The 16,332-nt window shown below is 41.4% G+C and overlaps 1 protein-coding gene across 1 annotated transcript in view; it reads left to right on the top strand.

Annotated features, from left to right (window-relative positions):
* The window catches only part of MPDZ (multiple PDZ domain crumbs cell polarity complex component), a 138,323-nt gene that overhangs the window by 58,353 nt on the left and 63,638 nt on the right, over nucleotides 1-16,332 (top strand). The window contains exons 13-18 of the mRNA XM_019554872.1: nucleotides 4,016-4,095; nucleotides 6,262-6,408; nucleotides 7,027-7,191; nucleotides 7,724-7,912; nucleotides 11,655-11,864; nucleotides 13,890-14,006. Coding sequence (XP_019410417.1) covers nucleotides 4,016-4,095; nucleotides 6,262-6,408; nucleotides 7,027-7,191; nucleotides 7,724-7,912; nucleotides 11,655-11,864; nucleotides 13,890-14,006 — 908 coding nt within the window. The remainder of the gene's footprint in view (nucleotides 1-4,015; nucleotides 4,096-6,261; nucleotides 6,409-7,026; nucleotides 7,192-7,723; nucleotides 7,913-11,654; nucleotides 11,865-13,889; nucleotides 14,007-16,332) is intronic.

The following is a 16,332-nucleotide window of genomic DNA, read 5'->3' on the forward strand; positions in this document are numbered from 1 at the left end:
TTTCTAACTTCCACTTACTCTACTACTTAGATTGCCACATTTGTATAATAGTCATGTACTATATAATGATACATCATCAGACACCACACTCTCATAGTTCTTGATGTTAATGTAAGGTCCCTGCCACATGTTCAACTTCAGATGTGATTAACCAGCTTAGAGTGCTCCTGTGACTGGGAGCCCCCATCCGCTGCAGGCTCCCAGCCATAGGGATGCTTGATGCCTCCTTGCAGCTGGAAGCCTGCATCAGCAGTAGGTTCTTAGCTGCTGGGAACCCTGAGGAACCCCCATAGGACCCCCATGGCTGGGAGCCTGCATCAGCTGATGGGACTCCCAGCTGTGGGGACATCTGGGGTGCCTCTGCATCTCGGAGCCCTGTCAGTTTGTTACTTGCCAGGGCAGGAGGAGCCTGGAATCATGATCCTGGGCTCTCCCTTCACTGGCAAGCCATGACGGGATCTGATATGTGACCCCACAGTCATGCTTCCTGCCATAAACATGTGACATGGATGTCTACACATCTGGAGGGGCCCTAAGTATTTTGTCAGTTCCAGCCACAGACAGCAGCTGAAAACAGTACCGTGGCTGTTTTCTAATTTAATTCTTTTTGAGTAGTCTGTCAACCATTTTTCAGGATTTTAGAAAGATGAGGAAATTATCGTTTTTAAAGAGACTCTCCTCAAATGCTTTAGTCGCTTAACATCTTGGACTAATATTTTCAAACTTGAGTGCCAGCACGTATTGAAAAGAATTGCCGTATTTTTTCTTTAAGGGCACCTATATATGAGCAGTGATGCTGCTTTGACAAACTGTAATTACAGTTTGTCTGAGCAACCTTGATTAATCAAGTCTGCTGAAGCGTGCTAATTACTGCACTCCAACAGACTCCACCATCTTGTGTATCAGCAGGAGCACTTCAACTAAAGCTCATTTAATGCTTCCGCACCATGTTTAAGCATGGGGATGCTGATACACGAGATGCGCTGGGCAGTGTAATTAGAGCGGCTCTCAAGCCTGCAGTAATTAAAGTACCCCCACTCCCAGATCATGTTTATAAATGCCCTAAATATCTAAATAGAATTAAGATTTTCAAAGAATATTAAAAGTGTTAGCTACCCAGTTTCTGTTGAAGGATAGAGGAAATTGGGACTTTACCCTAGTTGTGTATGAAAAATCTTAGCTTCAGTGGGTGTTTCTACATGTGCATTAGATCTGGGAGCAGTTTACTTGCGAGTAAGCTATTCATGAATAATGGGTCCTGAGCAGGTGTCTACATGTATAGGGAAGCACGAGCAGATGTGCTGTTAATGTCAGCTCTCATTTCCTGGGGCCCAGCACTCGGCCCCTTCCATCACCAGGGGGAGGTCTAGGCTCCCCCTGGGTACTAGCCCTGGGGCTGGCAGGGAGCACCAGGCCAGGAGATGGCTGTCACCTGACCAGGGCTGGCACATTGCTCCCTGCCCCTGCTGTGGTGCAGCTAGCAGCGAGCCCCTAGCTGGGCAGGGATTCCCCACCCAGCTGGGGGCTTGCTGCTAGCTGTCCCATTGGTAGATGGGGGTAGGGGGCTGGAACCTGCCCCACCCCTGCAGCTTTTTTTCCAAGCCCCATGCTTCAATTGTCTGACTGGGGCATGGGGCTGGGACCTGCCCCTGACTGAGACAATTCCCAGCCCCTGATCCATGATAGTGGGGTGGGCACTGGAGAGCCTGTTGCCTGCTTAGCTCTGCAGTTGTGGAGATGGGTGCGGAATAGGCCGAAGAGCTTGTTTACTGCTCAGCTCCATGAGCGTGGAGCTGGGTGGGGAACAGGCTTTCCAACCTGTTCTCTGCCCAACTCCATGCTCACGGAGTGGGGAACAGGCTCTCCAGCTCCCATCAGCGGGGGGCTCCCAGCGCCAGCTCCACGACCTTGTGGCCAGCACTGGGAGATCCTTATCTCCCAGCGTGAGCTCCACAACACTGGCGCTTGCCCTAGGAGATCCTTATCTCCCAGCATTAGCTCCATGACAGCAGGGCTCGGCCTGGGAGATCCTTGTCTCAGGCCGAGCCCCATGACTGTCACAGAGCTAGTGCTGGGCAATAAGGAACTCCTAGTCCCTGCTCCCCAATTGTGATCTCAGAGTGGGGGTCTTGGAGCTCCCTGCTGCCAAGGCAGGGGGACATAGTCCCCTCCTAGGCTTTGATAGTGGAACCTACCCTGGAAGTGGGCAGCACCCAGGGGCAGGGAACAATCTCCCTTCCCCTGGTGGCTGGCTGACCAGAAGCAGATTTGCTCCCAGTCAGGCATCTACACGAGCACTATTGAGTAGTTAGTAATTGCAAGTAAATTTGCTACTTGCATTTTCAGGTAGCAAATTTACTCGTAATTAGCGAGGTTTCGTGTGCAGTAAGCATGTGCATATATAGATGTACATGCTTACTGCACAGTAGACTGCACTACTTCACAGTACAGTATTTCTTGTAGACGCACCCAGTTTGTCATCATGTACTTCTAATTGAAGAATTTGGTTTTGATCATTTTGTGCTAACCTCAATCCTTGTAGCTTTAATAAAGATGTTCCTGTTAAGACTGTTAATTTTAATTTTAACTTAATGGTGATATCTTCAGTTTCCTTTCCTACTATCCAATGAGAAATAAAGGAGCAATAGAAAGCTGCAATTTCTCTGTAGTTTTAGTTTCCAGTTAAATTTTCAATTATATTAAGTCACTTAGTACACTGCCTTGCCACACTGCCTTGTCTAGCATGTCACTGTCTTTCTCACAGCATCATTCCTTTCCTTCCCCCCTTTTGAAATCACCCCTTTGTTTTTCTTCATCTATTTCACATTCAGTTTTTTGGAAGAAGAAAATCTGAGTTGAGGACTTGCATTCTTTCACTGCCCTCTAGGGACCAGAGTTTCAAAAATAGTTTCTAAATTTGTGCTCACAATTTTGAGAGCATAAAATCTTAAGTTCATGTATGCAGATTGGGTACTTGGACTCTAAAGATGGAAATTCCTTTAAATGCACACAAGAGGTCTCTTATGAGGTGCAGTTGCAGGATCAGGACCTTAGATGTTTAATTAGTGAACAGGTGTTTGTACCCACATACACCCCTTCTCCCCCACCCCCCACAGAGTCTGCTCGTATGTGCAATTCAGACATTTGAGGCATATAAATAATTTGTCCATTCAAAATTGTACACAAATTTTAAGGTTGGACTGAGGTTACTTTGAATATATGTGTGTAGGTCATCTATTCCATAATTTTTCTCAGTTTTTGCATCTAGCTTTTTAAATTGTCTTCATGGGGTTGGGGAAGTATATATTCATAACTTTATACTGTATCTTGCTACTAGGAATTTTCATTTTACATTAGCAAACAGAGATCTACAAATCTTTTTTTGGAAGTGCATTTTCTTGGAAGTGCAGAGTTGAAAGACACTTTGTGGTACATATAAGATGCCAAATGGAAAAGCTAGGGGATGGTACATAGATGCTAACATAATGTTTGAGCCAGTGTCAGATAAAAAATAGAGACACAAAATTAGGTTAAATTCATATATCATAAAGGGATTTCGCTATGAGTTCTACACTCTGGGCAGATTATCATCTTACTTTATGTGACCAAATGGCAGTTGCACAGACACATAACGGCCATCTCTGCTGCTTGTAGTTTTCAGTTCTTTTCTACATCTAGTGTGGATGGGTGGCTATTGAACAGGTGCATTAAGCTGTAATCTCCCCAGTTTAACAATACACAATGATTTTGTATGATGCAGGTAGAACCTTGAAGCTGTTGGAGCAAAATTACCTTCTGGCCCCTTCTCTGGTGGTTCCCAGTAGAGTAGATGTTCACTTACAGTAAATCTAATCCTGGGTGTGAAAATCATGTTATGTTTTCAGCTAATATACAACAGTTTTTTCAGTACTACAGAATACTTTGAATCTTACACAGTCCTTGTATCCTATTAAGGACAGATAAACAAAATAACTGTCAGGGTTTTTTTACTGTAGCAATATTTATACAATTTTAGGTTTCCATATAACTTCCACAGAGGAAGCAGCACTGAAGAATAAATGGCAGAGGATTATGGGTTCAAATTATGAAATTGTGGTATGTATAGCCTAACCATTGTTGTTAAATGTTCTTGGTTTTGTTTAGCTATAACATTCACTATACTTAGTTTTTTATGTTTATGTGCATATTAGGGCTGTGCAAAATTTCAACAAGTGTTTTGTTTTGAAGCTGTTTCAATGTGTTTTGAACTCCATGGGGCTGGGGGAGCCACTCAGAGTGCAGCCCTGGCTCTTCCCTGCCTCTCGCCAGTGGGCTGCACTCCAACCAGCTCCACCAGCCCCACAGAGCTCAGCGCAGCTGCACTCCAAGTGGCTTCACCACTGGCTCTCCCGCCACCTGCCACCGCTGGGCTGAGTTCCATGGGGCTGGCAGAGCCGCTTGGAGTGCAGCCCAGTGGCAGGAGGTGAGGAGAGCCAGAGCTGTGCTCTGAGTGGCTGCACCAGCCCCACGGAGCTCAACCTGCCCTCCCAGTGCTGCATGACTCCTTCTGGGAGTGCAGGCCCCTGGATCTGTGTGTGGGATGACAGGAGGCTGCTGCTGCTGCCTGGGGCTAGCAGCAGCACCAGACTTCCTGGTGCTGGGCTCAGGCTGCGCCCAGCACTGGTCCTAAGGATAACCTTTACTTACTGGCTTGCATTGCACCACCTGGCATCAGCAGAAATGCAGTGAACCGAAAAGAAAGATCACAACAGATGGAAGATTCCAGACATCCACTCTATGGTCACACAAAAGTAATAAAACGGCTTAAAGCGCAAAAGAGTTTTGTAACTTGTGCTTTACCCTTGGACATAAAAGGTGACAGAGCTTGACTAAAATTGTGGAAGTAAAGATTATGAGCAATCGGATGCCTTGAAATGGGCCTGGAACCCCAGGGAACATTCCCAGAGGGGCTGATACAGACTGGTGAATACGGTGATGCCTGAACCATGTGCGCACACAAACCAGGAGATCCAAAACAAACATGATCACATGGGGCTACTGTAATGACATGAATATGTGCAAATATAGTGATGTGCAGGCCATGGTGCACATGCTTATTTGCTGACTCCTTGGTGAGACCTGTACAAATGAGGACCTTACTGTAGCAATGGAAAGAGCCATTGCTTGTGCATGATTCTAGAAAGACATCTAGTTAATAATGAGGACATGAGAAGAAGACTGTAGGGCTAGGCAGAACTTCAATTTCTATGCTTCATGGACCCCTGGTGTTTTGTTTCTGCTATACTAACCCAGAAGAGCTCATCCCTCCCTCCCCATTTACTGTTTGGCAGAGCTGGCCTACCACACTCTTGGTGTACCTACATGTACCATTAAGGCAGTGTGATAAACTCCTGAGTGCAGTGTCAGCTCCAGGCTCTGGGTGGCAGTGTCAGGTGGTGGAGAGACTGGCTGTAGCACAAGTGCTAACTAAGGTACAGGGTTAGGCTGCGGGCATCCCCTGCACATAGCACTCTTGTGTCCCAGCAAGCCTCTGTCCCTGTCTACACATAGTTGCAGTGTAGATAAGTACTCTGCCATAAGATAGTACCATCCCTGACAGTACTGTTGTACAGCAGAGTTAATTAATTTACTGCACCCTAATACTGGCACACATGTTGATGGTGACAATTTACTCTGGAACTAATGAGTCAGCTCCGCAGTAAAGCTCACATGTATATGTACCCTCTGGGAAGTAAACTGCATCATCAGATCAAATATGCTGGCTCTCTGCTTGAGAGCTCTCGGGGTGGGGGAGGGATTATGTGGAATACTTAATTATGAATTCATGGATATTGTATAAAGACATTGTTTTACAAAATACTGTATTATTAGCCTTTGTGGCTGCATAACATTTGATGGATTGAGCCCTTTGATATTTAACCGTCATCCCGTTTATTTGCAGTTCTCTCTGGATACTTTTTGTCTACTGATAGACTTTGTTACCAGCTTACTTGGTCCTTTACAAAATAGCATAGGGAGTCACAATTGGCTGCTTCCATTTAACTTTTATTGTGATACTACTATCTTGTGTAGGTATAGAAAGCTGATAAACATGGATGCTTTTTTAAATGCTTGAACTTGTAACTTAAATGCTAGTACTTTTGACAAAATTCTGAGATTTCACTTATAAAGTTTTCAGTCTATCTTATGTGATTGTGCATAAGAAATAAATATGTTTTAATATTAAAACATATTAAAATAAGTTTTTAAAAATCTTTTTAGGTGGCTGAAGTTAGCAAATCTAGTGAAAATAGTGGGTTAGGGATAAGCTTGGAAGCTACAGTAGGACATCATTTCATCCGATCTGTTCTACCGGAGGGACCAGTTGGACGAAGTGGCAAGCTTTTTAGTGGAGATGAGCTGTTGGAAGTAAGAGATTATTCCTCCTTTCTTTCTTTCTTTCTTTCTTTCTTGAAGGTGGCTTACTTCTCACATTGAATGTTCTTTTGCATGTTGTATATCTTGTCACATACGGTTCCAACAAAATAAGTGTGATTGATTATTTTTCATGGTAGCCCATTTTTCAATGACAACCCATGAAATGTATACAAATTCAGAATTCAGTAAAAAGAAAACTTTCTTGTTGTTGATTTAAATTAACACTTTAAAATCAAAATGTGAACTTGATTTTCATGATTGTGGGAGACCAGAGGACTACCTGTTCATGTGCACTGTGCATCTCTCCACACAGGTCTGGTAATATCACTCAGTTTGTTACTATTAGTTCATTTGCTCTTGCACCAGGGTTGGGTGTAGCTCTCAGCAAAGGGTCCCATTCATGGCTAAACCTGTGATAGTTTTATGAAGTGGCCACAAGTTTTGATGCGACCAAAAGTTCATATTCCACTTTTGACTATCATGTTCAAAGCTTATTTTAGATATGATCTAACTCTGTGTATTTTTTCATGCCAAAATGTTTTTTCTCATTTCTGTTCTTGATCATGGTACTAGATGTTCTGTTTTACTTTCCTTTTTTTTTCCTTGCAGGTGAATGAAATATCTTTGCTTGGTGAAAATCACAAAGATGTAGTCAATATTTTAAAAGAATTGCCTGTTAAGGTGAAAATGGTTTGCTGCCATCCAGTAGCTGCGCTTCCCAGTCTCCCAGAGTTGGACAGTCTAAGTCTCTCTGAGGTTCAGCTCATGGAAAAGGTCTTCATCTTAATTTAAAAATTATCTCTGAGTACTTTACTCAAAGGGCCAGCATCTTTATGCTCCCTCTTCAGAAGGGGAAACTGAAGCACATAAAGGGTGGTCAGAGAAGTCCAAGGTCACCTAGCAGGCAACTAGTAGTTAGACATAGAATCCAGGATGCCTGAGTCCCAATCCAGTGCCATATCCAGAAGGACACACTGCATGCACTGGCTGGAATAACTTTATCAATAATCTTGTATAAGTGACATTTATAAGGAGCTCAGTTACTGCATACATGAAAGCTCTGTTATTGTAAATAGTCTCTAGGTTAAAGGCACAGGTTAGAGTAGTGGTGTCAGACTTTTTGGGCCCTGTGGTCTGGATCCAGTGTTTGAGTGGTTTTATGCCCTCCATATACTCAGCACTGTCTTAGCTTTCATCTTGGATTTGGTGTGCATGGCAGAAATTGGGTACAAGGTAATTCGTAAACCTTTAGATTTGTAATGCTAATACATGAGTTTGGATGGGTTCTTTTTTTCGCATTTTTTAGCCTCGCATAGACCTTGGTGAAGCCATTGGTTCTTCAGAGACGGAAGGTCCTGATTTGAAAATGGTTGATATGGGTCAGAATACTGAGGAGGTACAAGGATCTCCTTTGGCAATGTGGGAAACAGGAGTACAGCAGATTGAATTGGAGAAAGGAAACATGGGACTAGGATTTAGCATCCTAGACTACCAGGTAACACCTGCCTTGCTCATTTTAAGGAAAGCTTAAAAGAATTTTGTGTTAAGTCTGGAGCCCACCATATTTTATATTTTACATGTCAGGTTAACATATGGGAATCCTGTCAGGTTTTCATTATAGCCAGGGTTCCTGGATTTTACTCAGGCCTCCCATTAATTGTATAATTCATTCCTTTTACTGGATTAAGATTATGGGTTGTATTATGGTATTCCTGACACACACACATTCACATAGAGTGCTAGGCTTACAAAAGGCTTGGCTTCTTATTTGTATGTGAAATGAATTGCACGCCCAGCTCAGAGAATTAAGGCGTCTAATTTCATGATTTGCAGTAGCATTGAGGTACTTAGGGCTAGATCCAATAAAGGATTTAGGTGTTTAAAGCAGGGTTACTGTGGGATTGAAGCATCTAAATAAAAAATTGTGATTCAAAAATCCCCACTCAGCTGATGCCTAACCCTGGAGTTTCCTAAGTGTGATAGGTGTTTTCCTGTTTGATTTTAAAATGTTCCTTGTTGTCTGGGATCCCTGCCTCTTTGCATGCCTGGAACTGCCTCAGCCTGAGCAGCCTGGTACCTTCCACAAAAGTCTGATTAGGATCCAGAAACAATGTGCCGCCTAAACTCCAAAGAGGTGTGGAGGTTAAGATACACCCTCATCCTCAGCATTTTGTATTGTTAGTTTCAGGCAGCTCCTGCCTAGCATGGAAGGGGGTTTTTTTGTTTTTTTTTATCACTGTTCTGAAGTATCAGACTTTCCCAAAAGATGTTTAGGAAGCCTAGATGTCTTCTGTTCCAGGGACTAGGTGCCTAAAAGTCAAGTGATGCAGGCTTTTACACGTTTGAGTGTTTTATTGCACATAGCCCCATGAGATGCGACTATTTTGATTTACATCCAATGTTTAGTTGTCATTTTCTGTCACGATCATGTCTCTCTATAAAGTGATGTTGGGCTTTTAGAAAATATGGCCCAACTTTTTGCTTTACGTGAGGGATTAAGTAATATAAAAGGGTCACATTGTTTGATAATGGCTTCTAATTCCAAATCTTGGAGACCAGCAGAGAAACTGAGAACAGTTCTTGAGAACTTTGTTATAAGTGCTAGAACATATTACATATTTATCCCTGTTGGTTCTTGAGGATTTTATGAAATGGGTTCAGTGTGTAATATTCTGTATACTGAAGTCATTTATAGTATTATTTGTGCCTCTTTGTTTCTTCCAGGAATACAAATGGTGAAGTAAAGTTAATGTTTTACATGGTTTGGAAGGGATTTTATTTTTACTATTCTATCAAAATTGCAATTATTGCTTAGTTAACTGTGACTAAAGCTGGAGTTTCATTAGTATGAGTGATTCCACTTATATTTCTGAATTCCTTCTTATTGCATAATGGGATGCCCAATATTCTCTCAAATGAGCAGGCTATCTACCTCAACAAGGGGGATTTTTAATATACTTGTAATGCAGAACCATCTCAAATGGCATTATAGCTGCTCTTGAACAATACTAAGGACTGCCCACTCCCAAGTAATGGTTCCAGCTATTGCAGGTTGCAACCTGTAAGATATTATGGTTATGATTTCATTCTGTATTACAACACAACAGTTGTCATAAACTGTCAAAGATCTTACTGCTCTTCTGTTCTTTAGATCAACACTCTAGTCACTTGTTCCTGTGTTTTTTATACACTGTGGTAGTGTTTTAAGTGTTGGCATGTGAAGCTGCTACTCTAAGGCTGTAGACTGGTATTACATTTGTGCTGGGAAAAATGCCTTTCTTTTGTCACGAGGAGCTAGCTAACATACAGCTGTTTGCAGAAGAAACCTGGTTCTGCCTTCACCCAAAGAATGGCAGGTCATGCCACTGGGATCCTGACTGCAGCAGGGGCAGGGATTGTCCTGCCCCCCCACTTTCCCCAGGCATCAGCTGGAGACAGTTTATCTGCTCTGAAGAGGGGAGGAGCAAGGGAGCAGCTCCCAGTCACCCCCTGACTACAGAAGTCTCCTTTGAATCAACTTTGTTGCTCTCTAACCAAGAGGCTGGAATGCCTATATGCACCCTTTCTCACCATGTTTTCCAGTGCTGCAGATTTTCTGGAAATTTACAGAGCTGGAATATAACATTTAATAGTAGAAGTTGCTGTAGGTCCTCTTTTGTAACTTGGAGTTCATCTTTTGGAATCAATGAAGGTTATACTCAGTGATATGGTATTTTTGAGGGGGGATGGTTCTGTCGTTCCTGCAAGAGCCTGAATTATTTAAACATTTAATGATAGTTCTGACCATGGTCTCTATGAAGCAGATTCTCAAAATATTAAGGAAATATTAAATGTGTATAGCAAAATCATAGAATTGTAAAAAGTAGGGCTGGAAGGGACCTTCAGGGGTCTTCTAGTCCAAACCCCTGCTCAAAGTAGAATCAACCCTATCCAGAGCATCCCATACAAGTTCATATCTAATCTATTACTAAAATTATGTAATCAACCCTGTAGGACAACTACAGAGCATATTGCCCAAAGACATGAAAAACATCATAGACTGTCACACTCAAAGCAGGGGGATGAGGGCTGTCTATGTCCTGCCTCTGAAAGTGTTGTTAAAATGTGCTTGAGTGATCCAAGAAAGAGGACCATTTCTCCCCCTTATGGAGGAAGGCTAAACTCCCATAGTCTGTACTAGTCTAACCATGGGATAAAATTCCTTCCTGATCCCGAATATGGTGATCAGTCTGACCCTGGTTAGAGGGGCAAGGCTTTCCAACCTAGAAACTCTGGGTTTTAGTCCTTCTGCAGGAGTACTGATACACCTCAGTCAAAATCCCTAACCTTGACTGCAGCCAACACCAATGCTTCTGAGGAAGGCAAAGCAAATTCCTTGACACTTGCAGCAATAAGGAGGGGAAAAAATCCTCCCTGGCCCCATGCAGCAACCAGCAAAGCCCAGAAGCATGGGAAAAATTAAGAACAAAAAGAACTTACTTGTTCTTGGTCTTTAGTTATTGTGTGCTTATGCACTCTGTGTTTGTGTGTGTGTGTGTGTGTGTGTGTGTGTGTGTGTTTTGGAAGTTGGAGATTTAAAAAATATTTCTGTATAAACAAAATTCACTCTTTTTATTCCATTGTTCCTAACGTGCTTTATGGATTCCCTTCCAATGGCATGTGTCTGTACCTATTAAACTGCTTAGTTACAGACTTAAGGGCCCATTTTTATTATAAAGGCCTTTATGATGGAGCGTGACCAGATTCCATGAACCACAAAGCAGTCCTTATCAATAAGCACCTTGATTTAGCAGAGCCTTAAAGTGTTAACCTTCCACACATGCTGCAATTCCCATTTTATGCCTAGACATTTGAGTACATAGCAGGTTGAAGAAAGGAGCAGCCTTATAATTGTGAAGGGTGCTTATCTTAGATGCTGATATGTAATTACAGCAGGAAATGCAGCGCATAATTCAGCAGTTTTACTGTGAAGTTAAATGATATAAAGGCATCCAGAACACGTGAAACATAATTATTTTTGCTTTTATATATTAAATGTAGCCTGTCACAGTCTGAGGCCCAAATGTAGAGGTCTGAGACCATGCACAGTTGTTAGAGAAATAAGCTCCTTTTGAATACTCATTTGGAATTTGCTAGAGTAGAGATTGAGTTCAGACCTTACAAACTTGCCTATCTTCTGTTAATTAAACATAAATGAGTAATGAGTAAACTCTTTTCTTTATACTTCCTTCAATTAGGATCCAGTGGACCCTGCAAACACAGTGATTGTAATCCGCTCGTTAGTTCCTGGTGGTGTTGCTGAACGAGATGGCAGACTTCTTCCTGGTGATCGGCTTATGTTTGTTAATGATGTCAACTTGGAAAATGGCAGCCTGGAGGAGGCTGTACAAGCACTGAAAGGAGCACCAGCAGGAACAGTTAGAATAGGCGTTGCCAAACCATTACCTGTAAGAATTTGGATATCAAACGATTGCTTTCCATATACTGCAAACTGATTTTAGTGGCCTTGATCTTCACTTTTGTATAGCTGCTTTGTAGGGCTGTGCGAAATTTCACCAGGTGTCTCATTTTGAAGCTGTTTCGATGTCTTTCAAGCTCGAAACAGTGAAATCGAAATGAAACAAATGGCTGCGAAACAGCTTCAGAACGAAACAAGGGCACTTGAAATGTTTCAAAATGTCAAGACATTTTGAGTTTCGAAGCTGGGCTTGCTGCAGCTAAACAGAAACTAAGGAGAGGGAGGGGGAAGAGGGGGGAAGGCCTGCTCTCTGATATTGACATCTAGCTCTCTGTTCAATTCCCCAGCTTTCTGATCACTTCCCTCAGCTCTCTGATCATTTCCCCAGCTCTTTCTGGGGTGTGTAGGCCCCTGATCTGTGCCCGGGGTTTCAGCAGGCTGCCGCTGAAACTGCAGATCTGGGGGCCTGTGTCCCTTGGGAGGAGTCTGGCACAACCCTGCAGCCCTTCCGGGGCAGAGCGCGGGGGGCCTCAGGTCTGTGTGAGGGATGACATCAGGATGCTGCTGCTGACAAATGATACGAGTTTTGCTTTAAACAGTTTGAGGTGCAGTTTCCCAGAAACTCCTGTACCTCGAAACTTGGCAGACTTCTTGCCCTTCGTGCCATCCCTGCAAATTTCATCCAAATCAGGCAATAAATGACAGTTATAGGCATTTTCATGATTCCCCATTATAGCCTGTGGGCAAAATGTTGAAACACATAAAAACAGTGAAACGGTTTCAATGAAACGAAACGAAACACTGTCCCTTCAAAATGGAAGTCTAAATGAAATGGTGCTGTTTGCAAAGCTCTACTGCTTTTTGCTACTGAGAAGGAATGAAGCTTCCAGAAAGCGTTCTTGATTGGCTCCCTTGCATGCAGGTTCTCCTTGCTTACAGGGAATACCTGCATAGCAATGTGTGCAGTGGACCTATAACACCTCACATTTTGCCCCCAGTTTATGGAGTATGGCTGGCAAAGAGGAAGTGAATGCAGCATGCCTTTGCTCCTGGAAGAGCCTAGCTGTGAATACAATCCCTAAGGCTACAGATAGCTGGGCATAGTTTAGAACTGCCCTAAATCTTCTCTGAAATGCATGAGAGTAGGTAAAGATGACACAAAACTAGTTTCGTATCCTTCTCCCAGAGTTGTGCAGACTCTGGTGTTTCCCACAATGTGCCCATTGTAGGCACAATACATACACAGTCTTTAAATCTAGATTTTTGAAAGAAACTTGCAGGTTAGTGTGAATACTGCATGCTGCACATTAAAGTGTTCTGTGAATTAACATTTTCAGAATTAATATCAATTAAGGCACCAAAGAGGATTATGTTTGCTTAAGTTACTTTTCTGTTTCCTAACTTTGTGTAAATATTTAGTATTGATGTTTAAATATTTAACATACCGTCTGTGCTGACCTCTGCTACATTAGAAATAATTTTCTTTACTCTGGAGTATATAAGAGATGCACCTAAAAACAACAGTAACAGTAAATTATGTGAAGAAGAAAAAAAGGAACTTGTTGATTTTGTAGCACCCTAACTAAACATGTTTTGTTCTTTTCCAATTGTTATTTTCCCTAGAGGGTAAGAACTCACTACTGCCACCAGAGTTACTCCATTAGTTTGATTTGGTGTTTTCAGCAATGCAATTTCTGGCCTCTCCATAATTCACATGGTGGCCCATGTGATTGTGGGGGACGGGGAAAATGGAAGCCGTACATTTAGACTTATTTATTAATAGGCTGCAAGTGCTGTGGATGGCCTGTTAGTTTCATTACTTAAGCAGGTAAAATAAGATATGAAAGATCAATGTGTATGTTTTTACTTTTCTAGTGATATAACATTGCTTGAGATTTATCTTTCTTCTGAAGTTGATATTAATTTGCGTTTCTAAAACTTTATTAACGTTACTTACTATGCATGTCCTATACACTGGCCACTCATCCAACTCAGAGCTTCATTCTTTCTGCAGCTTTCGCCAGAAGAGGGTTATGTTTCAGCTAAGGAAGATTCCTTTTACTACACTGCCCAGTCACTTGAGGAGGAAGGGCCAGCTGATGCAGCCCTCTTCCATGCTGAGCTGGCTCTGGTTAGTGGCCACAACTCAACAATATTTCTATTAAAATCCACCTGACTGTTGTCATCTTGTCTAGGCGTTGTAATGAAGAGCCTTATTTTATCACATTGTTTATGATTTTTTATTTTTAGTAATGTGTTTAGCCTCACTTTACTTCTGATCTGTAATAATTGGGTTTGGGCCTCAGGTAATATAAGCCCATTGAAATCAGTAGACCTACACCAGCTTGCACCAGCTGAGGATCTGACCCACAAATACTGGCTGCTAGGTAACAAGGACATATTTTCCCTGAGATTTTTTAGTCAGCTAAGAGACCTGGATTCCCTGTTCCCATGAAATTGAATGGGCATAAAGAATTCATATCTTGCCATTTGCACAGAAGTTTTGATTTGCTTATTTTCTAGAAACACTAATCAATTTCTTTCTACTTTTCTATGTAATTTGACAAGTTGATAGAAGTCTTCAGGACATGAAGTCTGCTTGTTGAGGAATACTGCAACTTAAAAAGTTGCCTATGTTTCTTTTTTTAGACTTTTTACAGTATGGGTCAGTGAACAGAAGATTTGGAAGGGTAAAAGCTACTCATTTTCACACAAATAAATCAATATAAATGTAGAATGGGCACTACACCTATCCCAGAAATTGCCAGAGACAAAATTTCAGAAGGCAGGAAATTATAATTTCCTGAGAATAATGTTTTTTACTTTGCTTTTCACATATTCTTCTGTTTATTCAGACCTGGAGCCTGAACTTGCAAGATACTGAGTAAGGGTACCCCTGACCTTATTAAAACGGTTGCCAGCCTACATACGAAATTAATTTTTAAACGAATATCACTATTCTTCAATAGGATCTTTTTTTCAGCCAGCATACACTTTTGAATATGAAAATTTAAATCTTTAATATTTGCCATAATTTCCCTTAGCTTGTGTGCAAGTGACAAAAGATGCATTTTTTTCTGAAACAATATCTATAAATGTCGCTGTCCATTTTCTTTGCCTGTTTAATCTTTCCTTGATACCATGGTACAGTATATATGACTTCACTGGTAAATTAAGGAGAAGGAGAAATTTTCTTATTAATAATTTTCTTGGGGAAAGATGCAGTAAAATGAATTGGTCTATAAGTGTTTGAACACACAACGAAGGCAAAAAGTTTGAAAAAAATAATGCTGATATCCTTGTACTATATATAAAATGTGATTATTTGGTCTGTAGGTTCAGAACTGAATGGCTAAGTTGCATCTGCAAAATTAGAAAAGAAATATGAAATTACATATTTATGGTGAGTTTGCAAAGTAAATGCACAGTTACTTCCTTTATAGTTGCAAATATGAGGCCAAATCGTGACATTCTTATTCAGGTGCAGCTCCCAGAGCTCCCATTGGCACAATTGAAGTGAAGGTATAATACCCCAAAGTGGTGAGGTGATGGTGTTTCGGTGATTATCTTTGAAATACTTGAGAAGCAAGAATTCTTCTGGGTGATATCTTTTATTGGACCAACTTTTGAATTTATATAGACCAGTGATTAGCAACTAGGGTGCCATGCTAACTTGAATGCTTTGAGATCCTTTCAAGGCTGGTATGAGTTGCCACACAATATTATCATTGTTAGGTGTACAAACATGATTCACAAGATAAACTCAAGGAATTTCAAATGGGAATCCACAGTATTAAAAACTTTCTGACCTGTTGTGGTCTTTCTATTTTTCTGTAGTAAAAAATAAATGAAAGATAAGCACTGACATTTTCTGAGGAGTGCTTTGAGTTTGTCAAGGGATGCCTAGAGTTTAGAAAGATTGAAGGCTACAGAGATAGATATAGGCAAGCTTTTGGTATCATAGTACCTTTCATCAGGCCTCAAGGGTACTAGGATACCTGAAAGCTTGGCTATGTCTGTCCCAACCATGCAGTTGGTTCAATAGAAGGTATTACCCATAAGAATTTTTGCCTCTTCCAAAGTGAGTGAGGTACTTGGAGCAGAAGTTTCCTTGAAAAATAGGGCTTAGGAATCTTTGAAAACTCTACCTGGAACTAAGACTAAGTAAGTCTGCATTTGCCCTAACATTTTGCACATACAACTTAGTTTATTTTGATAATTTAGATCTAAATGTCTGACTTAAACACACCAAATTTACAGGAAAGGTGTTCAGTTGTCTTTTTGTGGCACAGGTTTATATACTAAGTGTCTGAATTAGAAATATCATGTTGTGTATGATTACAGTCTGAACTGCACTGACCTTTATATGCACAACAGAGACATATACCTAAACACAAAAGAGCCATTTGAAGACTGAGTATAAATATTTCCCTTGAATTGCCTATTGATATAAGACA

This window comes from Crocodylus porosus, unplaced genomic scaffold (assembly GCF_001723895.1).
Source record: "Crocodylus porosus isolate Cpor-Errol unplaced genomic scaffold, CroPor_comp1, whole genome shotgun sequence".
NCBI classification, from domain to species: domain Eukaryota; kingdom Metazoa; phylum Chordata; order Crocodylia; family Crocodylidae; genus Crocodylus; species Crocodylus porosus.